Raw genomic sequence first — 26368 nt, 5'->3', positions numbered from 1 at the left:
ACTTATTATTCAGTATGAGTGCTTGGGGTAAGAAAGGACAAAAGCCATAACTTGACTCTGCTTTCCTTACTCCAGTGGCTTTTCCTCTTGGCTCCACATTAGAATCACCTGGGCATTTTGAAAGCACAGGATGCCCAGATTATATCCTAGCTCGATTAAAGCAATCTCTGACAGCATCAGTAGATTTTAAGACTCCCAGTTAACTCCAGTGTACAACCAAGACTAAAACCACACTATCTCAGTCTATGTGTGTGGAAATTCAGAATCCCCTGGAGGTCTTGGTAACGCCCAGCTTTCTGGGCCCTATCCCCAGAGCTGACTCAGATATTCTGGGTTGAAAGAATTTGCATTTCTAACAAGTTCCTAGGAGATGCTGAATCAGCTCGTCCCAGATAACACTTTGAGAACCATTGTCTCAGTTTGTTTTCCCCCTTGTTTTCCACCTAGTCCAGTTCACCTAGTCTTCAAGGTGAACTCTTAAGTCCTCTCTATGAAAATGTTCTAAATTATTCCAGTCACACTGATTTCTGTTTATATCTTTTGTGTGATAAATTACCTGCTGCCTTATAGCACCTCTTGAATTACCACTTTACTTTTTTATATTCGTGTGTTTTATTACCTCAATCATACTGTGCATCCTGTAGGGTGAAAGAGACTTTTCCATGTTTTCTTGTCCTTCATTGCATTCTCTCCGTTCCTGACTCAGTGTCGTGGACAAGGCAGGAACTGAACAACTGGCCGTGTGTATGTGGCTGGATGACTGGGGTAGACTGATTGTTGGTTAATTTCCTGACCGTTTAGGTTCTTCAGTTTTTTATTTTTCATACCTGGGAATCCCTTCAGAAATCACTAAGTCTCTGTATCCTCTGGAGGCTCACGGTTTTCTTAGTGTAATATAAGGAGGCTGGATTAATTTCTCTGGACACTGAAAAATAACATTTTACAGGGACAAGAGCATGGATTTTGGAGTCAGGCAGGTCTACATAAGACCTGTGCATTTGTGTACCATGCATCTACTACCAGGGGGTTATCAGAGGCAAGTTACCTAGTGAATATATCTGCCTTGTTTCTTTAATGTGCTTAACAATAAAACCAATCCCACAGAGCTACAGAGCTGAGCTGCTGTAAAAGGAAAAACTGTAAAGCACCTGGCGAAAGTCTTGATATTTGCCAGCCATTCCATAATTAGTAACTCACTTTCTATCAGATTTCTATCAGATTTCTATCTAATTTATTTCCCAAAAGTGTGTATTGGTATTAGTTTATTCCAAACCAGCAGGGGGAGTCTTAGAAAATGTCTTTTAAATTTTACTAATGTGACTCTCTAAGTCCTTAGCTTCCTAAAAGGGAATGTAACTAGTGCATTGCTGGTTGGTTTGTTTTTTAAACCCCCATATCACCAGTCATTCTCCTTCCCTGCAACCTTTCAGTCCCCAGGCCTTTTACACAGGTGTTTTAGTTTCCTAGGCTGCTCAAAGTAAATACCATGAAATGGCTGGGTGGAATTAAACAAAGGGAATTTATTCACTTAGTTTTGAGACTGGGAAAATGTCCAAGTCAAGGCATGACCCAGGTGATTTCTTCCTGAAGAATGGCTACCGACTATCCTGGGCTTCTCTGTCACATGGCAAGGCATATGGAGGCATCTCCTGTTCTCTCCCTTCTGAGTTTCCTTCATTTCAGCTTCTTGCTTCCATAGCTTTCTCTTTCTGGGTCTGCATTTCATTCTCTATAAAGGACTCCAGTAATAGGATTAAGACCCATTTTGATTGAGGTTGGTCACACCGTAACTGAAGTAGTCTAATCAAAATGTTCTACTTACAGTGGGTTCACACCCACAGGAATGGATTAAATTTAAGAACGTGTTTTTCTGGGGCACTTACAGCTTCAAACCACCACAGTGGGCATAGCCTTTAAAGATCTTGGGCCTGGGTTTCAGCTGTGCAGCCAATTGGGAACTCAACGCTGGGCAATAATCGTTCACTGTTCTGGGTCCAACTTAGGTGTGCCAAATGAAATTGCTTGGGTTGACTGTGTTGTAGAGAAAGTACTGACTCTGGACTCAGAGGGCCTGTGACTTACTCTGGGCTCTACCATGAACAAGATGTTGGACATTTAACCTCTTTGGGATCTCAGTGTTTTTGGTTATCAAAATGGCACTTGGATGAGAAAACCATAAGCAGCTCTTTTAGTCTTGAATTCTGTGCCTGGTGCTGGGCTGAGAGCTTTACATACTTTTTTTTCTCATTTCAAAACCTGCGAAGTAGGAACTATTATTAGAGATTTATTATGTAGATGAGGAGATTTAGGCACAGAGATTAAGTAGCCTAAAGGAGGTCAAACAGTTGGTTAGTAGATGAGCCTTGATTCATACCTGAGATTCATCTACTTATTCTTCATATTATTAGTGATGATATTATCTCCCAGAGTGATGAGTTTGCTTCCAGATCTAAAATATTATGAGTCTATGATATTTTATTTGTTCCTTCCAAAAGCTTACACAAGACAGGTAAGACACTTATTATTTATGCCTGGTATAGAGATAAAGGAGCTAAAGCTTTGATGACAGAGTGGAGGCTAAAGGTCTCATGAACGGTATAGTAAAGAACAGACGGTTTCTATCTTCGTGGGGTTTCTAATCAAGCGTTTGTGCAAGAACGACAAACGTGTAATCAATATCGTGGGTGTCTTCGATACAGTTCTTTGCTTCTGTCTGTGTAAAAGAAACTATAAAATCAGACAGACAGCTCAGCTGTTGCATTTTAGAGGCTAAATCAGAATACTATATTTTAATCTCTTGGTCAGCTATGCATTTTTCAGTGTATATTTGTATCTTCACAGTTAATATTTAGTGACTTGCAGCTGGCTATTTTCTGTGTTCTAATAAAATGACTGCTACAACAAACTGACTGCTAAGGAGTATTGCAGGTGATGGCTTTAAGAGAACCGTAGAACACATGGCTAACACTTCATCTGATCCTTGCACATTTTTTTTTTTTTCAATTTTAGAATAAAGAACTAAAAATGAAGGTGGCGTTTTGGTCTGAAACTCTGAGAACAAAGGTATCTAAGGCAGTCTCTACAAGGTAAGAGCTTTCCTCCTGCACACCCTCATGCCCGCCTCATAACCTCTACTGAGTATTTGACAGTCTAAACTGTTTACATTTGTATTGTCCAAGTGTAGTGATTAGCCCTAAGTTGTTTGTGGCCAACTTAACTTTGCCCTTTATTTCCATCTGAAACCCTATCTTTCTATTGTTCTTGCTCTTCTATTTTCTGTACCATGGATAGACATGTTTATTATAAATCATTTGCATTTCTTTAAATTTCCATATCTGTAGCTCTCAAGTCAAATAGATTGTGAATATCATGAGGGTAGGAATAGTTCCCTGTATTTCTCTTTTGCTTACTGATAATGACCCACCAAAGCCTTCGAAAAGATGGTTGAAATGATCTAATGCATTTTTTATTTTTGGCAGAATCTGCAATGACAAATTATAAAAAAGACTTCTGGGCTCAAATCTCAATTTCATAATACTCTTGTGAAATTATCACTTAAAAGAAAACATAGTCTATGTTTAATCCTTTTTAAAGTGATTAAAAAATACTTAATGTTCTAGCAGCTTTTGAATTTCCTCGTCTAGCCCTCTAGGGCAGAATCCCATTTTCTGAAACTCTCTTCAGCCCAGTGCCTGAGGTACAGAATCAGGCTCACTATGATTAGCATCGGTGGAGGAATTCCGACAGATTCACTCTTTCTCTGAAACTCCCTGCAACAGTGCTGCGCTGGTAATGATACATGTAATTAGACGCTCATGAAAAACCATTATGAATCAAGATTTCTGAAATCTTTGGGTCTCCAGCTGCTAAATTATCATCATTTGGCCACTAGCCTTATAATTTCTATAAAAGAAAAGAAATTAAGCCCTAGTGATGTCTAAGGAGAAAGTGAAATACCCACATTTCAGAAGCAGGGAGAGAAGTAGAGTTGCTTCAGTTGGGGAAGACAAGGGTGTAGAATAAGAGGGAAAGGATATCTTCAAGGGAAGGGAGGTTGGTAGTATTTTGCTCCCTTCCAACCAAGAATCCCTTCCCCTTTGGGGTATGGAATCTCATGGCCAGCCTCAGCTGCCTTAGCCCAGGAAGGAGTGGGGCCTGGGTGCAGTAGAGAAGGGAGCAACTAGTTTTCACCCCATACTGTAACTGCTCTAGTATTAAATGCTGAGACTCTGGCTTGTACAGAGATGTATGTGGAAAAATGACTTCTATGGCCAAAATTTTAGCAGCAGTTAATTACTACTTAGAAGCCTACTGGGTTTAAAGATGTTTTTCTCCCCACGACTTGGGAAAGATCAATGGGAGAAACCTCCTAATTCAAATTAGGAAACAACTGAATATCCCCATTGTTTTGTGATATTTGATAGAAATTCCAGGGTTACTGATATAAAGGTGGTTCTCACATTTGTAAACTCTTCTACGGCCAACTGGCTGCTTTGAAAATGTGAATGGTAGTGTTTTTATTTCCTTGGCTGCTCAAGCAAATACCCTGCAATGGGTTGGCTTAAACAGTGGGCATTTGTTGACTCATAGTTTTGAGGCTAGGAAAAATCCAAATCATGTCCAAATCAAGGCCTCATCAAGGCAATGCTTTCTTCTCAAAGACTGGCATTCTGCCTGTGATCCTTGGTCCAGGGCTCCTCTGTCACATGGCAAAGCACATGGTGGCTTCTCCTGGCCGCTCCCCTCTCTTCTGGGTTCTGTTGATTTTCGGCTTCTGGCTACTCCCTTTGTGGCTCCCTCTCTTTGTCTGAATTTCATTCTGCCTGTAAAGGACTCTAGTAATAGGATTAAGACCCATCCTGATTGAGTTGGACCATATCTTAACTGAAGTTCATCTTTTTTAATGAAGTAACCTCATCAAAAGGTCTTACTTAAAATGGGTTCACACCAACAGGAACGGGTTAAGTTTAAGGACACATTTTTGGGGGTACACAGCTCCAAACCACCATAGGTAATATGGTTTAGTAAGTCTACTCCCAAATATACAATGGATTTATAACTCTTGGAAGGAATTAGAAGATAAGAGCAGCGATTAAGGCAAAAAGTATACACTTAAAAAATAAACTTGGAAAATATCTTAAATCACCCATAAAATATAGTTTTACACTATGTCGCAGTAAATACACACAAACTTGTGTTTTTTTCCCCTTCAGCAATGGAACCGATAGATGTTTTTTGAGTTGAACACCAAGAGAGATTGCTTGAAATTAGGGGGCATGTTGTTTTTTAAAAATTACACACCCCTGTACACACCTCACATATATATGAGTGTGCATGTACACACACACACTTATAGTTTTAAACACTAGAATCTCACTCAGTAAGAAGAGAAGTTCAGGCTATGAGAAATCCACAGAATTGAAATACCCTGAGAACCAGTGGATTTGTGTTTCCCATTTCCAACACACTTTGATAAATACCTTCACCGAGTAGAATGGCAGACACAGACTCTAAACATCTCTCTTTCCCATTGCTCTTCCTTACTCTTGTCTATTACAACTAGTTGAATTTGTACAAGTTAAATGTTTCCATGATGTGATTCTACACGGAGCTCCTCTTGGGAAATTGGTAAGAATCAATCAGTTAACTGTAATCCCGTAGATCAAAGTAATTAGTTCAGACTTGGTAGAATGATGACAGTGGAGGTGGTAATGGTGGAGATGCAGCAATTATATAACCAAAGTTTAATGTGCTGTTACGTGATTTTAATAATTGTGTGCTCTTTCCTCTAGTGAATTGATGACTGAATGCACTTCCCCCTATCTGATGTTGATTAGACTACGGAAATGAGCTGCCTGGATGAAGATCTAATTGAAAATGATCATTATGAGGGTCTTGTTTACTCCTTGAAATACAGTCTGAATTTATATGTTAAAATGGCACAATGCCAATATTTAAATGCAATTTATCCTAATGATACATTAATTGTTTTGCAAGTGACATTCCATAAAAACCAAACAAATATGTATTTGAGGAAAGAACTCTTTTTTTAAAACTTATTAAATGCATGATGAATCCAGGTGCTTTCTCATGATGGGTTCTGCTTTTAAACTTTAAAAAATAATCTGAATCTTGTTTTCAGATTTTTTTCTGAAGGGACACATGTCAACTTTGACTTTTCGGTAGTGGTTTTTATAAACGTAAATAGAAGAAGAGTACACATGTATTTTAGTAAACAGTGTGTTTTTAAATTGACCTTTGAATAATAAGAATTAACACTCTGGCATAAGCACATTTCCTGACCCATTATTAGTGGGAAGGTTATTCTCTACTGAATTATGGGCAGAAGAAGGAATAAATTCTTTTTAGTTCATTCCCCATCCCATACTCCCCTTCAATGTTGAGAATCATGGGTGACTCACCGCACCTTAGGAAGCCATGACCTTCAGTTGTGAGGGGATGGAAGCTTGTTAAGAACTGCTAGAGGCAATCCACAAACACAAACTCACAGGATGCATATGGTATATTCTGCCTTTGTGGCTAACTTTCTCCATGCATATCATCCATATCATCTAAATAAAATATTTGGGGAAAGAATGGAGCATAAAGCTTTTAGCTCATATCTCCATACAAATGGCTATGTTATAGGTTCGTAGGGAAAGTGGCTGATGTCTACAGCCAGGAAGAATTGAATTTGTAAACTAGAATCCTGTGTCTAGGGCTCTTGTGAAAGTGTGCTTAAATTTGGATGCATGCCTAATTACAGGTGGGGCTTGTGATTGGTATGAGTCACATCAAACTCTAAACTGTAGAAATGCAAACATACTGACAGAAAAGCAGAGCACAATGAAATGAATAACGAGAGACCTTATTCATTTAGCTTTGCTCATCCTCTCTGATGTAGAAGTCTCAATATTTTCTCAGGAAAGATACTTCAAGCCTTTCAATGTGGAATATGGAGTATCAGTATTATCTATAAAATATTTAAAGGTATGTACATTTGGGATGAAGTAATAGATTTATAAATCCATCCAAGTACTGTAATCCTTAAAAGTTGTTACATAATTATCAATATGTATGAGTTTCAAGCTTCAAGCTGTCTTTTTAAATGTTTTTTATTGCTTGCTAGTTTCTAAGGTGCATTTTCTTAATAATAACATTTAGGGGATACCCTATGCCAGGAACAATTCTAAGAATTTTACCTGTACTAAGTCCTTTAATCATCCCAACAATCCTGGGAAGCAGGCAGTGGTGTCTTCATTTACATGGGTGGATTCTAGGAGCAGTAAAGTAACCTGCTAAGTGTGAATGTGAACCTTTTAACCTGGATTTTAATATTCATTCTACCTTCTCACTTGATGGTCTGAGGCATTTTCGAGCTTTAGAAATGCTTCCCTGTTTGCTCCTTTAGCAATCACACAATTTCCTTGATGGCTCCCTTTGTTATCCTATGCATAATATAGGTCAGAAACAACATTTACTGATAAACTAAATATTTTCCTGAAATGAGGTGTTGTACAGTCCTCCTAAGGGGCTTAGTTCAGACAAACGGCCCTGCTAAAAATCTGCTTATTTCCTATTTATTATTCATGACTTTATGGCACACTGAAGACTTTCTTGTAATAAATTTTATGGCATATTTGCAGGGAAGAAGGGATCAGGAATTCTGCTTCAATCATTTACAATGTGTTAAGAAAAATCACCTTTCACTTTATAAAAACTTAGGTCTCTGTTACAGCTCAATCACCATGCAGAAAATTTAGTATGAATTTTTAGAATGTATCAATCTAACTGACCTGGTACTTTTCTTTAGATAAGTGTATTCTAAAGTCAAAATGGAAAAACACTGTTGGATTTGAGTTTTCATTTCATTATACTCATTTTTAAACTTGGAAGTGCAGTTGGATCTAATACATAGGATCTACTCATGAGAGCTATAGGTTCACTGTGGAATGATGTGTGGAATTTCAGAGAATAACAATAAGCGGTTTCAGAAGCCTAAAAAGATCTGAACTTTTCCAATATAAAATTTTCTGTATAGTGGCATCAGCTGCATCATTTGTCATATATGGGTTATTTCCTATATCCTTATCAGCTTTTATCTGTTAAAAATTTCTGAATGACAAAACAAGATTACAATGGGGAATGAAATTTATTAGTCTAAAAGTAGTACCGCACCACATAGGAAACAGGAAAAGAAAATCTAGTGCAACTGATGTCTAAATAATTGTACTCAGACTAATCCATATATTGTATGGGAAAGCCTGAGGTGGACCTTGGAGTTAATGCATGAAGATGGGGAAATGAAATGAAACTTAGTTCTACTTTGATGACATATTGTTATAAATTACCACAAAGAATCATTCAGACTATCTTTGTTGAATAATTGCTTATATGCCTCATAATAAAGAAAACTGTTGTTAGAATGTGGATATTTTTATTTTGCTATCTTTTCACTTTAAAATTATTGTGCACAAACGAAGTAGTTTTTATAATTGTTCATGACAAAAAGTCAATATATGGATTGTTTTCATCAGCAAACAAGTATTTAAATATTTCCCTATTTTTCTCCTAATTAACAGCAAAGTAACAGCAAAAAGAAATCCATTTGGTTTTTATTCTAAATTTGAAAATAAAATTACCTAATTAAGAAGAACACACATGCTTCCCAAAATCTTTATTTTTTTGCTTTGAAAATCCTTACATGACCTCTGACCTCTCCTTATAGAATCCTCATCAATATTATAGCAGTGACCCCAACTGCCTGTAAAAAGAAAACAAAATGGAGTTTCTATGGCTAAGAGATTTAAAATGGACTCAGGAGGTCATGAGGGAGGTTAGGTTAGGGTTAGGCCATTGAGGAAGCAACATGTCACGACTCAGCCAGATATCACAAACTGCCAAAATATGCATAGCTATAAGAAACTCTCAAAACCCTGTGGACATCTGGACCCCATAAACAAACCGCAAGATAAATTGGTAAACTATCTTATTTGAAGGAATTTGGAACTCTACAAAGAGCCATCAATCTCAAATAACGTATGTAATCTTATTTTTCTCTAAAACCCCTTGCTTGGAAGCCTCAAGATGACACAATTTGGGTTGCTTCCTGAATCTGTGCTCCTGAATTGCAATTTTAAGACCCCAAAACAACCCCTTTGTTGCCTTGCTTTATTTCTCCAGAGACACACTCAAAATGGAAAAACCCCAACTAATTTCAAAATCATTATAATCTTTCCTTTCCTTCCTTCTTTTCTTTTTTGATGGATGATATTTAGGATGCAACAAGAAATTAAATTGTAATATTTTATTTGCTTTATTATTATTAAAGTATGTAAAGATGTAGTTAAATTGTGGAAAACTGGAAGGGATTGTAGCGCAAGGTGCTTAATATAAAATTTCCTTCTCTCATTCCTAAAATAAAACACCCCAGACTTAGATACTTCATCTTCCTGAGTCCGTTGGAGACTGTTCTCATGTCAATATTTCCTTCTTTTACTCTCGGCAGTATAGTTGCAAAGAGGGTTAACTCTAATCCACAATAAAAATTTTAGTTGAGGAATCATTTCAAAGAGAGAAACTACTGTACTCCCCGCACATGCAACTTTTTAAAAAATGCTAAATTCCACTTTTAGTACAAACAAAGGGATGAAAAACTGTCAAATGAAAGGAGGCATCACATTTGATTGAGTTTTATTGCATTCTAGGTTCTAGGAAAAGGACACTGGGCATTTCTATGGATTTCCTATCTTGGGTATAGTAAGTATTATCATTCCATTTTAGAAATGATGAATCAGCTTTAGAGAAGTTAGCTTAGTTAACACTAAATTTTAATCCTAAATCTAGTGTTCTCTCCACTTAGACTGCTGGTAATCTAGATATATGCTGGTGCTGTTTGGATTAAATGGGTCTGTGATGTGTTCTTTAGATTTAGTTGCCTTGAGACAGCAGTGATGTGTGGCATGGATTTTTATCCTAGATTTCTAGACATCACTCTCTTGAGATGTTGAGCATGATTTTATTCCTTATTAACAGAAATTTAAGTGTTTTTAAAAAAAATTTTTATATATCCAATTTATATTCCAAGCTGCCCTTCCTCATTTCCTTTCCTTTTGCACTTGTAATATGGCAATCTGTACTTCAGGATTGAAAAATCAGCAAAGTTCAGCCTTTGGGTCAAGTGCATTTTCTCAGGGCAGACTGGAGTGGGGATGCAGGGAAGGAAGCCTGGAGAGTGCAGGGGATCCCACAGGGAACAGAGTCTATAAACGAATAGCACAGAAGTCTTGGGTCAAGCCCTGAACCACATGTAAATGCAGGACAGACAAAGCAACACAGCAAGATTTAAAGAATTTAATAGAGATTCCCAAATTCATAATTTGAGCAGTTTGCTATTGGCAATTTTATCAATGGACAGAAAATAGTGTCCATAAATAGACTCATTGATATGCGATATGTGATTGTGACAAACATGCCAAGGCAGTTCAATAGGAAAAGGGAAATGTTCTCAATGAAGCTAGACATATGGGCAATCTATGGGGGGGAAAAAAAGTATCAATCCTTCATACTGTATACAACCTGAAATGTGTAATATACCTCAGTGTAAACCTGAAATTACAAAATCTCTAGGAGAAAACATAGTGTATTGTCTTTGCAAAATTATAGTAGGTAAAGATTCTTAAATAGTTCAAAAGGAGGCCAAACCATACAGCAACAACAAAAGATAACTGGATTTGATTAAAAAGTTAAAATGTTTGCTCTTTGAAAGACACCATTAAACGAAATGGCATGTCAGAGAATGGGAGAAAATATTTCCAACTTATATAGGATTTTATCCATAAGATCTAAACAACTCCTAAAAGGTAGTAAGAAGAAAACAATTCGATTTAAAAAGGGGTGAAATGGTTGGACATTCACTCTATCAAAAAAAACCCAAAAACCACTAATAATAAATGAATGATAAATACATATGCCTTTCAAAAAATTGAAGAGGTAGGAACACCCCTAACTCATTCTATGATATTATAGAATATAAAATAAATTTATAGGCAAATACCCTTTATGAATATAGATGCAAAAATCCTCAACAAAATACTATCAATAGAAAACCAACTTCAACAGCATATTAAAAAAATTGTATACCATGATCAAGTGGGATTTACTCCAGGTATTCAAGGGTGGTCCAATATGAGAAAACCAAGTAGTGTGATATGACTCATTAATAAAAAAAGGAGGAGAAAGCATATATGATCAGGGCCCATTACTATTTGAAAAAATCCAGCACCCCTTCTTGATAACACTTAGAAAATTAGGAACGGAAGGGAACTTACTCAACATGATTAAAAGCATATATGAAAACCCACAGCTACCATCACACTCAGTGTTGAAAGAGTGAAAGCTTACCCATATGATCAGGATGAAGACAAGGATGCCCTCTATCTCCCCTGTTAGTCAACATTGAACTGGAAGTTTCAGGCAAAGCAATTAGGCAAGAAAGAGAAATAAAGGCATCCAAACTGGAAAGGAAGAAGTAAATCCCTATTTGCAGATCACATGATCCTATGTATAGAAAATTCTGCAAAATCCACAACAAAGCTACTAGACCTAATAAATTCAGCAAAGTGGTGGGGTACAAGAGCAACATTCAAAAATCAGTGGTATTTCTATACACTACTAATGAACAATCTGAAGATGAAATCAAGAAAAATTTCCATTTATAATAGTGATGAAAATAATCAAATAACCAAGAGTAAATTTAACCAAGGATGTAAAAGACTTATACATGGAAAATTACTAAATAGTGCTGAAAGAAATCAAGACAAAACCTAAATAAAAGAAAGGACATTCTGGATTGGAAGACTAATATTGTTAAGCTGTCTAGTCTATCTCAAGAAGCAATATATAGATTTGACACAGTCCCCATCAAAATTAAAACAGTCTCCCGTGCAGAAATGGAAAAGCCAATCACAAAATGTTTATTGAAGAGTAATGGGCTCTGAATAGCCAGAAATATCTTGAAAAAGAATAAAGTTGGATAAAAGGGGAAGTGATTTCAGCACTCAGAGAGCATTTTCCAGCTCCTCTTTGGACAGCCAACTTCTGGGAACTCAACAAGAACCTTCATTGGAGCCCCTGGTTTGAATCCTGCTTGTGGAATTTGGACTTGTGTATGCCCATGGTCACATGATAGAATCTTATAAAATCTTATACTATTAATGATATTTCCTGTTTATTCTGTTTCCCTAGAGAACCCTGACTAATAAACTTCCATTCCTGAGGAAAAAAAAAAAAAAAAAAAGAATAAAGTTGGAGAACTCACACTTTCCAATTTAAAACTTTTACAAAGCTACAGTAATCAAAACAGCATGGTACTGGCATAAGGACAAGTACATAGAACAATGGAATCTAATTTAAAGTTTAGAAGTAAACCCTAACACTCTATGGTTAATTGATTTTTGACAAGTGTGCCAAGTACCTTCAGTAGGCAGAGAACAGTCTCTTCAAAAAATGGTGCTGGGAAAACTGGAAATCCATATGCAAAACACTGAAAGTAAACCCCTACCTCCCACCACACACAAATTTAACTCAAAATCCATCAGAGACCTAAATATATAAGAACCAAAACTATAAAACTCTTAGAAGAAAACACAGGGATGCCTCTTCAGGACCTTGTGTTAGGCAATGTTTTCTTAGACTTCACACCAAATGCACAAGCAACAAAAGAAAAATAGATCAATGGGACTTCATCAAAAGTAAAAATATTTGTGCATCTAAAGATGTCAACATAAAAGTGAAAGAAAACCCACAGGGTGGGAGAAAATGTTTGGAAACCACATATTCAGTAAGGGTTTAATATCCAGAATACATAAAGAAATCCTACAACTCAACAAAAAAGACAAATGACCCAATTAAAAAATGGGCAAAGGACTTGGATAGATGGACATTTTTGCAAAGAGCATAGACAAATGACCAATAAGACATGAAAATATATTCAACATTATTAGTCATTAGGGGACTATCAATCAAATTCATCATGAGATACCATACCATTTCACACCCACAAGTATGACTATTCTCTTTTTTTTAAATGGTATTGTGGTTATGTTTTTTAAATAAAGATTTATTTATTTATTTATCGCCCCCCCTTCCCCTTCCCCTGCCCTGCTGTTTTTGCTATTTGTGTCCATTCTCTGTGTGATCTTCTGTATCTATTTCTCTTTTTAGTCTTCTCTTCTCATTTTTTCTCCTCTAGGATTCACCGGGATTCAATCCTGGGGAATGCTGATGTGGAGAGCAGTTCCCTGTTAGCTCAGTTCTTGATTTCTGCTGCACTTCACCTTGACTCTCCCCTTCATCTCTCTTTTGTTGCATCATCATCTTGCTGCAAGACTCACTTGGGCAGGCACTTGGCTTTTGGGGTGGGTACTGGCTCTCCACACAGGCACGCTTTCTCTTCTTTTTCATCAGGAGGCCCTAGGAATCAAACCCCGGTACTCCCATATGGTAGGTGGAAGCCCTATCACTTGAGCCACATCTGCTTCCCATGACTATTCTTAAAAACACAGAAAATAACAAGTGTTGAAGAGGATGTGGAGAAATAGGAACACTCTTTCACTGTTGTTGGGAACATAAAATGCTATAGTCTCCATGAAAAACAATTTGGCAGTTTCTCATAGAATTGAAAGCAGGGACTCAAATGGATATTTGCACACTGATGTTCATAACAGCACTCTCCACAATTGCCAAAAGATGGAAGCAACCCAAGTATTCATCAACAGTTGAATGGATAAACAAAATGCGGTATATACATATGTAGCAGTTTGATATGGTTATGAATTCCAAAAATAGATATTGGATTATGTTTGTGATCTGGTCTGTACCTGGGCATGATTGAGTTACAATTGGGGCTTTGATTGGGCCATGTCATTAGGGCATTGAGTCCCTACCCCTTGGTGGGTGGGGACTCACAGATAAAAGTCATGGCAAAGGACAGAGTTGAGGGTTCTTAATGTTGGAGTTTTGATGCTAGAGTTTGATGCTAAAGTCTTAAGCTGACACCCTGGGAAGTAAGCACACAGAGGAAAGAGAAGCAAACTCCAGGAAGAAAGGAACCTTGAACCCAGAGAGAAGCAAGACCCTGGAAGGGAGGAACCCAGGAAGCCTGAACCCTGGTAGACATCGGCAGCCATCCTGCTTCAACACTTGAAAATAGACTTTGGTGAGGGAAGTAACTTATGCTTTATGGCTTGGTATCTGTAAGTTCCTACCCCAAATAAATACCCTTTATGAAAACCAACCAATTTCTGGTATTTTGCATCACCACCCCTTTGGCTGACTAATACAACACACAATGGAATGTTATTCAACTATGAAAAAGGAATGAAGTTTTGACAAGTGACAACATGAGCAAACCTTGAAGACATCATATTTAGTGAAATAAGAGAGACACAAAAGGTCGAATATTGTTTGAGTTCACTGATATGAAATAATTAGAGCAAGCAAATTCATAGAGTCATAAATTAGAATACAAGTTACCAGGGGCTGGGATTGGGATAGAGAATAGTAACTTAATATTTTATTGGTGCAGAGTTTCTCTTTGGGGTGATGGAAAAGTTTTGGTAATGGTTGGTGGTGATGGTAGCACAACTTTGTGAATGTAATAAACACCACTGAATTTTATGTTTGAATTATTAAAAGGAGAAATTTTAGATTGTTTATCTGGTACAAGAATACAACATATGTAGGTCTGTACAACACAAATTGTGAACCCTAATATAATCTATGGACTATAGTTAAATAGTAAAATTATATTAATATTCTTTCATCATTTGTAACAAAGATACCACACTAATGCAAAATGTTAATGGTATGTATAACTATATGTGCATATGGGGGGAAGGTACCTGGGAACTCTATTTTCTGCATGATTTTTCTGTAAACATACAACTTCTCTTTAAAAAAAACCCTTTTGATATACATTATCCTCAAAGTAGTACTGTTATCCAACTTGATTTGATTAGCTAGTAAGCAAGAAGCCAATTCATTTGTGACATTAAAATGTATAAATATTTTATACACATTGTTTATTAAAGTATTTGTAGAGGAATTTAATAAGGGAAATTTCTGTTTGTCTCATAACTTAAGCTTATTTTCACTATGAGAATGATTAAAAAAGTAATGTGTCACAGCAATTCTCCATGCTAATTGCCTTTATACACACTTTCAACAAACTTGTTCAGTCTTTAACATTCTTTTTCCCCCTATGTTATGTTTATTCTAATAATGTGTGTTGAAATGTAATCCTATGTCCTTGGAATCTAATAATAAGAATTGGACACTTTTTCAGAAATTAAAATAAAAACTGACCTTAGACATTAAAAAACTGACTGTAGAATATTAGACTGTGGAGCACATGGACTTACACACCACTGGAGGAAACATGAAACGGTACAAACACCTGAGAAAACAGACCGTTTCTTAAAATGTTAAAGATCACCAGCCACCTGGCCCAGCATTTCACCCCAGGCCTTTCCACAAGAAAAAATAAAAGCTTCTGTCCACATAAAGATTTGCACATGAATATTTACAGCACCTTTACTTGTAATAGCCAAAAACTGAAACAATACAGAAAACATATGTCTGTTAACAGTTGACTGGATGAACATCTGTATTAGTCAGCCAAAGGGGTGCTGATGCAAAGTACCAGAACTCTTGGTTTTTATAAAGGGTATTTATTTGGGGTAAAAGGTTACAGTTACAAGGCCCTAAAGAATCCAACTCATGGTACCAAAAGAGGTACTTCCTCACCCAAAGTCTGTTACAACATGTTGAAGCAAGATGGCGGGTGACCCTTGCCTGGTCTCTCTTTTCTTCTTCCTCTTAAGGCTTCATTCTCTTTGGCTGCAAATTATCAGGCAAGTGGCTCATCACTTCCCAAGGCTCCAGGATCAAAACTGGCACAGTTCTCTCTCTTCCATGTCTTTGGAGCTCTTGTGTCTTCTTCTGTGTGTGTGTGTGTCTGTTTCTATCAGCTCACCAAGGGGGCAGGGACTCAACCCTGAGTCACACCTTACTGATGTGGTTGAATCAAAGCCCTAATCTTGAATTTAGTACAATTAAAGAGTGTCATACCCAGAGGAACAGACCAGTTTACACACATAATCTACATCTCTTTTTGGAATTCATAAATAATATCAAACTGCCACAACATCCATGCATTGTGGGACATCCATACAGTGGAAAATAATTTGGTAATAAAAAGGAACAATCTACTAATGCAGTGACAAAAGTCTGATTTTAAAAAGGACCTACTGTATAATTTGATAGTGACAGAACAAATCAGAGTTTGTCTGGGGACAGGAGTGGAAAGAAAGAAAGATTGTTCATTGTCTTGATAATGGTGATGTTTTCATGGGTATGTTCTATGCCAAAACTCATTAAATTGCACAATTTAATTGTATGCAATTTATTGTACATAATGCTTACTTCCATGAAGTAGGAAAATAAAAAGCACTATGTTATTCTATGGTTCACCTGAGTCAGCTTTTCATGTAGATGTAAAACTTAATTATTCATTCAACAACTCTTTACTAAATGTTCCTATTTGCCAGGCACTGGTCTAGGTACCAGAGATATAGCAGTTAAGTAACAAAAGAGAATGTGAGAAAGAGAGAGGGAAGGAAGGGAGAAAGGGAGGAATTTTCTCTTCCTTTATGAAGATGCATCAAATGAAGAAGGACAGATAATTAACTCCTCAATTTACTGTGAAGAAAAATAAAGCAGAACCTAAGGTAGGGCATTACCAGTGGTGAATGTTGGGGTTGTAATTTTTAATTGGGCAACAAATTAAAATATAACTGTAGATGGGTGATTTCAATAAGATTGTAATTTGAAATATGACCTCTCTCTTTGAGGTTAACATCTGAGGAGGCGGGGACAGCAGCCGGCGGGCTGGCCGGAACAGCAAGGAGGGCACAGGGCTGGGCCGCAAGATGGTTAGTAAGTCCCAATACCAGGTCCATCCATTTCCAAGCAACTTGTTCTCTTCTATTTCTTTCGTATGGAACCATTCCTTTTATTTCCTTTCAGCTCTTCTTTGAACTCCAAGCAATGGTAAGCTAAAATTTTTAGGAATCTGTATTGCACATCTCCTCAGGCTACACTTCCTTTACATGGTGAGAAAGCCCATGGGCTTAGTTAGGGCAGTGAAGAGAAAACTCGCAACCATCATTCAAGCGTCTAGCTTTGGCTTGCCTTCTTTGCCTAAAGGTCTTCTATGGAATTGCTCTTGGAATTTAGGGGAGGCTGTTCAGAGTGGGAGAAAGGCAAGGCACATTTATAGTCCAATACATTTATTTCCACGACTCCAAATCACTGTAAGAGTGACTGAGCAGGGTCAAAATACAAATCAGTCAAACTAATTGGCCCCTTCCCCTTCGGTTCCCCTTTTCCTGCCCTTCACTTCCCTTCCCATAATGAAAATTACAAAAATGGTCCAAAACTATAATAATTGCAAAACTCCAATTACTATTACAAAGCTTTTCTAATTTAGTTGAATTGTAATTGGTGTCTTGGCATTATGAACCACAGTGCAAGTTACCTGAGATTCCAACAGAAGAGCAGTTCTCACATTTATTACAGCTAGTCTTACTTCACAAACAGCAATACATGTTAGAAATGAAATTCTCGAACTGGGGATAATACAACATACCTTGCATCCAGTAGTAAAAATAGATATGCTATCCTTGCAGATAGTGAATATCAGGATGCCTACTTTATTCCTCATTGTGGGGAATGTTATGACTATCTAAAAATCATATGAAATCATTAGGGAAAGCAAATCCCCTAATGACTTATCTTGACTTCTTTAAGATGAACCCAGGGGCAAAAGATTCTGCCTGTGTGAAACAGCATTACTGCTACTGGGGAGTAAAGCTGAGAGGATGGTGCCAAGGATTTATTTGCTTGCAGTGGCAGAGTTGTTTATCTTTAAATTAAGAATGCAACATTATCTTGGCAAAGCCTATCTAAGTAACATATGGAGAAAGAGAAACTCTGGGAAAAAAGGCAGCCTTTGCAAATGAACATTTTAAAGGAAGCTATATGGTTGTGGTCTTGAGTTGGTTTTGAACACCTGCCCTTCCAGTCTGCAATGAAGGCAGATACCACCACCTTTTGTTAGGGGTGGAGAATTGAATTATAATATGTGGGTTGTGTATCATAAAATACTGCATGTTAATTGCTGTTAATGAATTTATAATTCAAAAGTATTAGAGAATTTCTCTTTAAAGCCTGATGTTTAAGCAAAAAACAAATAAGAAAGATTGGGGAAATGAATAGAAATCACTTGGCTGAGTCTGAATGACTTCTTATGTAATAGTTCTGAATGGATACCATATTCAGTATGATACACCTTCCATGTTGCTCTCAACTTAATATTCCTCACATACCATATAGCCAGCTTCCACACAGAAATAAGGTTGCTTTAGGAACACAAAATAATTGATAAAAATGCATTTTTATTTGAAAAGTGTGCAGAAACAATTACTGAATATAGTTTTCAACCATAGTATTCAAAGTCAGACACCACAAAATCTTGGATGCTATGATTTCTGAAGCCACTTGAACTTTGGTACAACAAAATAATGACCCAACAGTGTCAGGCAGCACATTCTATTCAGGGGCATGTAGAATAAAAACTCCATGGTTTAAAGTTTTAAGTTACATCCATAGCATTGGACCAAACAGAGATCTGTGTAGAAGACAGACAAAACAACCAAACGTGCTAATCTAAAAATGAGGCTAACATTGCTCAAAGGTGACTTGTTGGGACACAGTAAAAAAAACTTCATTGTTATGTCAGAACCTTATCTACTTTCAACATATTAAGTAAAGCAAGTTTACTTTTCTTAAATAATTTCAGATACAATCAGTATCGCTTACAAGGCTATAGACACAAAAGCCCTACAGTACAAAAAGGATTTTGATCAAATTGTCATATATTATCTAGAATGTAATTGATCTCCTTGAAAGAAATACAAGAGGACACACAAAATGAAATAGGACTCATTTTTTCCATAACTTGACATATATTAAACATTTTCAATCAACTATGATGAGCACAAAAAGTTGGCTGACATTTGTAGTTTCCCATACTGCAACTAAAATCAGTGTTTTGTCCCTGCTAATGACACTTCTTTTCATAACAAATGATTTAAATTATAACTGTGGTTTTGTTAGCAGTGACAATCTTGTGGTAATAGTGCCTCTTCATGAAATGAAACACAAATAACAAATCGCCTTTTTATATATGCTCTCATACGAACTTGACAAAAATCTGGTCAGTCACCGAGAGTTTTTAAGCCTCACATGAGGAGAAACCAGCGAGGTATTTAATGACATACCCACAGTCACCAAACTGTGCTTTCTGACATTTTCCTTTCAACAACTTTAGGCTTCCTCTCAGAGCATTTGCAAAAATAACCTGGAGACAGAAGATAAGCATACATTGTTACTTTGCTATTTTGATGTGCCAACAGATATAAGGACCACAACTGCTGGTTAAACAAGGAATCTATTAGGTTAAGGACAAGCATACTGGCTTCTTTGGAATTTGCTAATGGTCCTTAAAGACTAAGTCAGTTGAAGGATATTAGCCATGACTTCCACAATCTGTTGGAAAGGAAGGGAAAAAGAACCAAATTTAGACCACTTACTCCAAAGATGAAGCCTTTATATATTTTTTCCCAAAAGTGACATGGTTTTAAATAGTCCATCATTGGACACTAAACTTGTTTTTTTAAATAATCTCTCTACATACAAAGTTAGAAAATATCTCAGCTGCAGATTGTTGTTGGTACCAAGAACTCTTCAGTAAAGCATCTATGTGATGCTATTCCTTGCAAAATTAAAGCACAATTTATGAGAAAATTAAATTCACATAAAGGAAAAAAATATTTCTAAGTTTCTAAAATTTTGATGCCAGCAATGAAATATTTTATCTTTAAACATTCTTATTAGCTTAGTTCTCAGGGCATAAATCTCTAGTTGGAGATAAGAAATTATGGATAACTATTTGCCATTGACTAGTAAAAACTCTGTTACTAAGCATTTTTTCTCTACCTAAAAATCAATCTTTCAAATATGACCTTCTCCATGTTCCTCCATATTAAGAACACTATTAAGACAATGTTTCTTTCTTATCTGTCTTTATGTTCTTACTCCATAGTGCCTCTGTGATTTGGTCTCCATACAAGAATTCTAAGGCAATAAGTTTATAAAATTCCCCCACATATCTAACAACTGTTTTTATCAGTTCCATTTTATGAGACAAATAGCTGTGTGGATTTATAAAGCACTGAGACAACACTCATGCCAGGTAATAGTCTATATCCATTTTCCATATTTAAGACAGCTCAGAATGCTCTGCAGAAATAAGTAATCTTGGTCAAAGATCAAGAAGAAAATAGAGCTTATGCTGAATATTTAGACAACCTTTTCAAATATAAATCTTGGCATCTTTCAAAATGATAAATCTGTCCATAAAATATCAAATATACTTGACTTTATTCTTTACAGCTTGATAATAGAGGGTGAAACACAACTTTTTCTTCCATACTTGAGCTAATATGAGCTCTCAGATCTTCCTTTAAAAGAGTAAATATCTCAGGAAATCAGAGACTTGAAATATTTTTTTTTTATAGTTTGAGATTTAGATTGTGGCTCTAAATCCTTTATGGACAAGGATTTTTCAACAATGTTTTAGTGTGACACACAAGAGGAAAGCGTATGTGCCGTTTTAAAGATAACAGAGACACAAAGCAATGAACCATCTTGCTCCATGAACACAGCATGTTGACAATCATGGGTCCAGATTATAGTCTAGAACTCATCTTATACTGTATCTATTGCTTCTCTAACTACTGTGCTCACTCCACCTCCATTGGTGAGAATATACATGGGCTTCATCAAATTTATTGATTTCCATTGGATTCAATTTAGAGTAAAGAATATTTTGGTTGCCATTTATTCTTAATGTAGGCATGCCCTTTTCTATGGTTGAGTTTCTCTCTCTTATAAAGGAGAGGGGGATGATTAAAAACTCTTGCCCTGTTCATCCTACCTGTACATGTCACCAAAGAATAACTTATACTGGAAGTATAACAAAGATACTCCCCTGATCCCTCCAGTCAAAAACAGCAGATTCCATATTTACTTTAGAAAATGTTGGTTTTGAATTTTTTTGCAGTGTGATAGTTGATAATATGGAAATGAGAGCAAAGTGGTTAGAGTGGCAAATTGAAAGTTTTATAACTCATGTAGAGATTCACAAACTCAACTAAGCATTTAGCATTTTCTCTGCTGACCTTTTAGGTTTGGACGAAAACAAATGTGTTTTCTTGCCTATTTTTTCCCCAGAGGATTTTTCTTTTTACATTAAAAGCCAACTCTGTATCTAATTATGCTTAAGAGTCTCAAGGAATGCCCACTCCATGAGAAGTGAGCTAGAAGACTAGGAAATGATGGCCGTAATCTCCAAATTCCAATAAAGTCTTTGAATTCTTTGCCGAAGACATCAGAAGATCATTAGCTGTGTGAGTGCCTCTCTGAACTCTCCATACAACAGAACATTATAGAAAATGAGTTATGTGGCTGAAGACAAATTTGGTCACAGAGGTATCTGAGGCACAGTGTTAGAGCAATGTAAACATCAATCAGTGTAAACACTAGGAAAATGGTTTCTGTATTATGTGTACAGAAATTTTCATATACATTTAAAATTTCTCCAAAATGTGATAATATTTTCTAAAGCATTTGGGAGATAATCAGTATCAGGATACATCTTGGCTAAAAATACATACTGTTGTGGGATGAAGAGGGCCTGCAATTATTTAAAGCTGTGTGTACCTCATGGCACTGGATTAATTGGCAATTGCAAAATGAATGATCTCAAGCTATTACTTCTGAAATAATGAAATTTCTAGTAATGGTAATATCAGATATCAAAGTGCATGGAGAGAATACTTTTTAGATCAGGTATTGTTTTTACAAGTAGAATAATATCTTAAATTTCTTTTATGCTTTAAATTTCATTCCTCTTTAGATTACCCAATAATTCTTATTTTTACAGGCATAGTTCTACAGTTATGAGCATTGCCACACTTCACCTCATGCTATAGCTATGAAATAACATAATCTTAGAATAGACCCTCATTAAGCACTCGTTAAAAAACTGACAATGACAGAATTTTGGCATAAGTCAATCAATCATGTAAATGGAAAATGAACAGAAATAAAAAGACATATCAAAAATAGAATACTTCTTCAGGGTTTTATAAAGCTTAAGATTCAGTTCATTCCCATTACAGAAATGCAGGGGCATCACAATTTAAATTTAAATCTGAAGGAAAAATTGGTGTAATAACTACAAAAGTTCACCAAATTTTGCCACACAATGGTTATATTGCTTCTGCTCACTTTTCATTCAGAAGAAACATCTTAAATGTTATCTAGTAGTTTTCTACCTTCATGGCACAGGTGTAGAGATAAGGAAGAGTATCTTATAGAAAAAAACCATTGGCAGTAACAGCCAACTGTGATCAATCTTAGAGGCTGGCAGGGTGCTAGAGAAAGTAGAGGAGCTGCTGAGAATTTGACAAGGACCCACCCCACAAAAGCTTCCAAAGTACTGTGATTCATAGCTCATTTCTGAGTCTATTCCATTGTAAGAACATTATAAAAAGACATTTTTTTGAATGTGTCTGGTGTTTCTAAAATGGATGCAGTGCCAGGTGGAGGTGGGTAGGGAGAGGCTGAAGGGGGTTTTTGACTTAGAGTTTCCAAAGCTTTTGTAACTTTGCAAAAAAAAAAAAAAAAAAAGCACAGAATATGGAAAAATGATGCTTAATGGGCAAAACTAGATGGGAAGAGGAGCCACCCTGCTGAAAAATCATACAGTCATAATAAAAAGAGAAAACTTGAAGTAGCTTGCCTTTGTCAAAGAGAGTGAGTGATAACTTATTGAAAAAGTGTCTGGAATATTTAAATAATAATCAGTTTGATAGGCATGGCTTATGTTTATCAGGAACTAAGATAAAAATAATGTAATATTAGTTTAGACACAATAATAATAAGAGGCTAACAGGAAGTAGTTTTGTGAGCATTTGGGGGAAGAAAGGGCAGTTTTGTGTGAAAAATAAAGCAATTAACAAATTTCTGGTGAAATGAGATTCAGTTTCACACCCACGCAAACTCTAAATATTGTTCGACCATGGGTAATTTGCCTTTAATAAGCAAACTAAAAGCAAATGATATATTGTAATACAACATGAGGTATCATCAATATGTATGTGATTAATGACATGAACATTCAGAGTGACCACAGAATTAACACATTATTATTCTGAAGTTGTTGATCTATAAAATGAACACCTGCATTTCTGTTATTGATGGGTGCAGGTTGGAGAAAAGAAATATGATTTAAGATTTCCAATGCTTTGGTAAATTAAAAAGAAACAATTAATAGTCCTTTTTGTTTCAAGGAACACAAACATATTTTACCTGAACCAAAAATGTTTAAAACTAAATAGTTTTCCTTGATGGCATTTTTGAAAAAAGATTTAATAAATAGCAATCTTCTAATTTTTCCTTGTGACTATTTATCAACATTTGCTAAGAAAACTGAAATGTGATGCTAAACACTGACCCAACTTCTAAAATTTTGCTTGAAATGGAAACCTCCTGGAGATGCCCTTAATCCCAACAGATAATGTCAACTTTTAATTGGCTTGAGTGAAATTTGGCAAAATAACTCCCCTGTAGCATATAGACATTTAATCTCAGCTGTCCAAATACCGTGTTTGAATACTTTCATTTCCTCCTCCCTGCCCCAGGACATTTCTCTTGTACTTAGTCACTCACAGTTCTGTTCTTGTCCACAAGAAAATAAAAATGGCACTATTACACAGTGCCATTTTTAGCAGAAGTTTGACATTCATCCTATCATAACCTTATCAGTGATTTAGTCATTCAAGTACAGCTTATTGGGTGTAATGTCATTCATATTGAACCATCTAAAAGTCTTCACTGTGCATCCACTTTTAGCTAATAGATTTCCCCGATGCAAACAGAAGTATGAATCAGATTCTACGTGAGATGTAAAATCTTAAAAAACAAAACATCTTCCTATGTTCTCATTTTAGTAGTCCACCCATTTTCCAAATATGGTAAAGTAATTTTTGTTCTGATTTAAAATTTGCTAATATTTCTTCCTGTATACTATATTATATACTCATCCTCTTTATAAGCAAACAAAACTGAGCATCCATGATGCTGAGATCATGTTAGGAAGTACTTGATCTTGTTTGGAGGGGATCTGGGGTATCACTAGGCAAGTCTTTTCAATATGCTGCCTATTCTGCTTTCTTAAAATAGATTTTCTGGCAGAAAAAGAAAGACATGCCAGTGTGCATGGCCTATTCAACAACAATTTTTGTGGTTTGTCACTGTTTTTGGAAGTACTATTTGGGTGGGTCCTTGACTGTCAGTTCATACACAAAGTAGTCTAGCAAGTGCATTTCTTCTCTGCTGGCTTTTCCCCATCAAGCTTTCCCGAGTTTCCACCATTGACAGTGTCGGGGACTTGTGTTTTCTCTACGCACTGTTCCATTCGTTTCATTATTAAGTCCAGAAGGGTTTCCACAGCCTCCTCCACATTCTGTCCAGTCGCTGCACTTGTTTCAAAATATGGGATGCTAGCATAGAAAAGATGACAAGTTGACATCATAAAAGATACAACAAATTGCACAAATGTGTCACGCATGCAAAAACATGACTGGCTGAGAGATTGTAAAATGATCATGATTTTCCTGGCTAAGTTGGAAAGCATCCTTGTTTATTTTCAGTGAGTAAAAATTAGTGAGCTGCTCTTTATTATGGGTATAACCACTCTGATGGACAAGGAAGCTGAGATGAGGTACTTAGGAACTCACAGCTAATGCATTTTCAAGAGGTAAAAATGCTTGAACAAGAGATCAATATTATCATTAAAATGTTTCATCCCTTCTAATCAATTATATAGAAATCTGTTTTAGAAGTTCAGCATGCATTGAATGGGATGGGGTATTCATGTGAATACAGCCTACATTTATTTGGAATTAAAAGTTCCAAGAACACATATAGATTTTTAACACTCTCAAGGAGAATTCTTCCATAAAAAAATTGGCTGATACAGTGAAAATGCTTTAAAGTTTTTAAAAAAAACGACAAATTAGATCTTGGAAGTTAGTTTATAAATGACTAATTGACTAAAGATTCTTTTAAAAAAAAACTTTCAGAAGAGAAACCTCAAGTTATTTTTAAGGCTTGCAATCTTAATGGTTTGTGACCAGCAAGTAGCAAAAGAAATCTCACTGTGTCCCCTGCCAGAGACATTGCAAGCTTGGGGGGTTCTCTAAGCATAATTCTTTTGGCCTTCTGAATGGTATAATGCTGCATATGTTGTGAGTAGGAAATAATCCGATGAAGAAGGAAAACTCAGTAATAGTCTTAGAGTGGGAAGCTGAGGGCAGGGGAGCTGGGAAAGAGAAAGCAACCTGGCTCAGCTATGCTTGGCAAGATCAGTTAAATCAAAGTTTTCTAGGCTTCTTCCATGCCTGGTGTTCTTGTTACTAATATAGATGGTGGTCACTGCTACCCCCTTCTGTTAGTTTATTCTTTATGCTTTTCTATATTTTTGAAATTCTTCATAGCAAAATGCTATATTAAAATACAGACACACATATAAATGTGCTAAGTATAGGGCTGCCAGATCTAGCTAAGAAAAATATAGGACAGTTTAAGTTAAATTTGAATTTCAGATAAATAATGGATTTCTTTTTTTTAGTAGAAGTATGTCCCAAATATTGCATGGGACAAATATATTCCAAATATTGCCATTCACGCTCAGCGAGGATAAGGCTTGCAATATCATTTCCAAGTCAGATAGTTTCCTTAGAGTTTTACATCTACTAATTGAGAGGCAGTAGGGTATAGTGGTTAAGAACATGAGCTCTGCTCTTGGACTGCCCAGATGAATTCAAGTTCTGCTACATATTAGCTACTTGACCTTCCATAAATTATTTAATCTCTTGGTGACTCAGTTCTTCATATGCAAGAAGGAATAACTCTAGTATATCTTACATATATTTATGAGGGGGTTAAACAGGTTAAAGTCTTGGGAGAGTTCCTAGCACATAAGAAGTTTTTGATAAATGTTAGCTGACATTATTATTATTCATTCATTAAAAACGTCACATATACTCTTCTGGAAGAGCTTTATAATTTATGTACCATTCTTGACTCAAGGGGACTCCTCCTAGTATAAATCTCC

At 36.1% G+C, this 26368-nt stretch overlaps 2 protein-coding genes across 9 annotated transcripts in view; one reads left to right on the top strand and one right to left on the bottom strand.

The window, feature by feature from the left end:
- CCDC68 (coiled-coil domain containing 68) overlaps positions 1–8426 on the top strand; it is a 53656-nt gene extending 45230 nt beyond the window's left edge. For all 7 annotated transcript variants that reach the window (XM_058277761.2, XM_058277763.1, XM_071208564.1 and 4 more), the window contains 2 exons: positions 3010–3086; positions 5793–8426. In XM_058277761.2, the coding sequence (XP_058133744.1) occupies positions 3010–3086; positions 5793–5850 (135 nt within the window). In that variant the 3' untranslated portion in view covers positions 5851–8426. The remainder of the gene's footprint in view (positions 1–3009; positions 3087–5792) is intronic.
- A 10072-nt stretch (positions 8427–18498) lies between these two features.
- The window catches only part of RAB27B (RAB27B, member RAS oncogene family), a 189207-nt gene continuing 181337 nt past the window's right edge, over positions 18499–26368 (bottom strand). For both annotated transcript variants that reach the window (XM_004459848.5, XM_004459847.5), the window contains one exon: positions 18499–24752. In XM_004459848.5, coding sequence (XP_004459905.1) covers positions 24563–24752 — 190 coding nt within the window. In that variant the 3' untranslated portion in view covers positions 18499–24562. The remainder of the gene's footprint in view (positions 24753–26368) is intronic.

Source organism: Dasypus novemcinctus, chromosome 16 (assembly GCF_030445035.2).
Source record: "Dasypus novemcinctus isolate mDasNov1 chromosome 16, mDasNov1.1.hap2, whole genome shotgun sequence".
Taxonomy (NCBI): Eukaryota; Metazoa; Chordata; class Mammalia; order Cingulata; family Dasypodidae; genus Dasypus; species Dasypus novemcinctus.
Note: the sequence above shows the minus strand (reverse complement) of the source record. Positions and strands in the feature narration are given on the sequence as shown.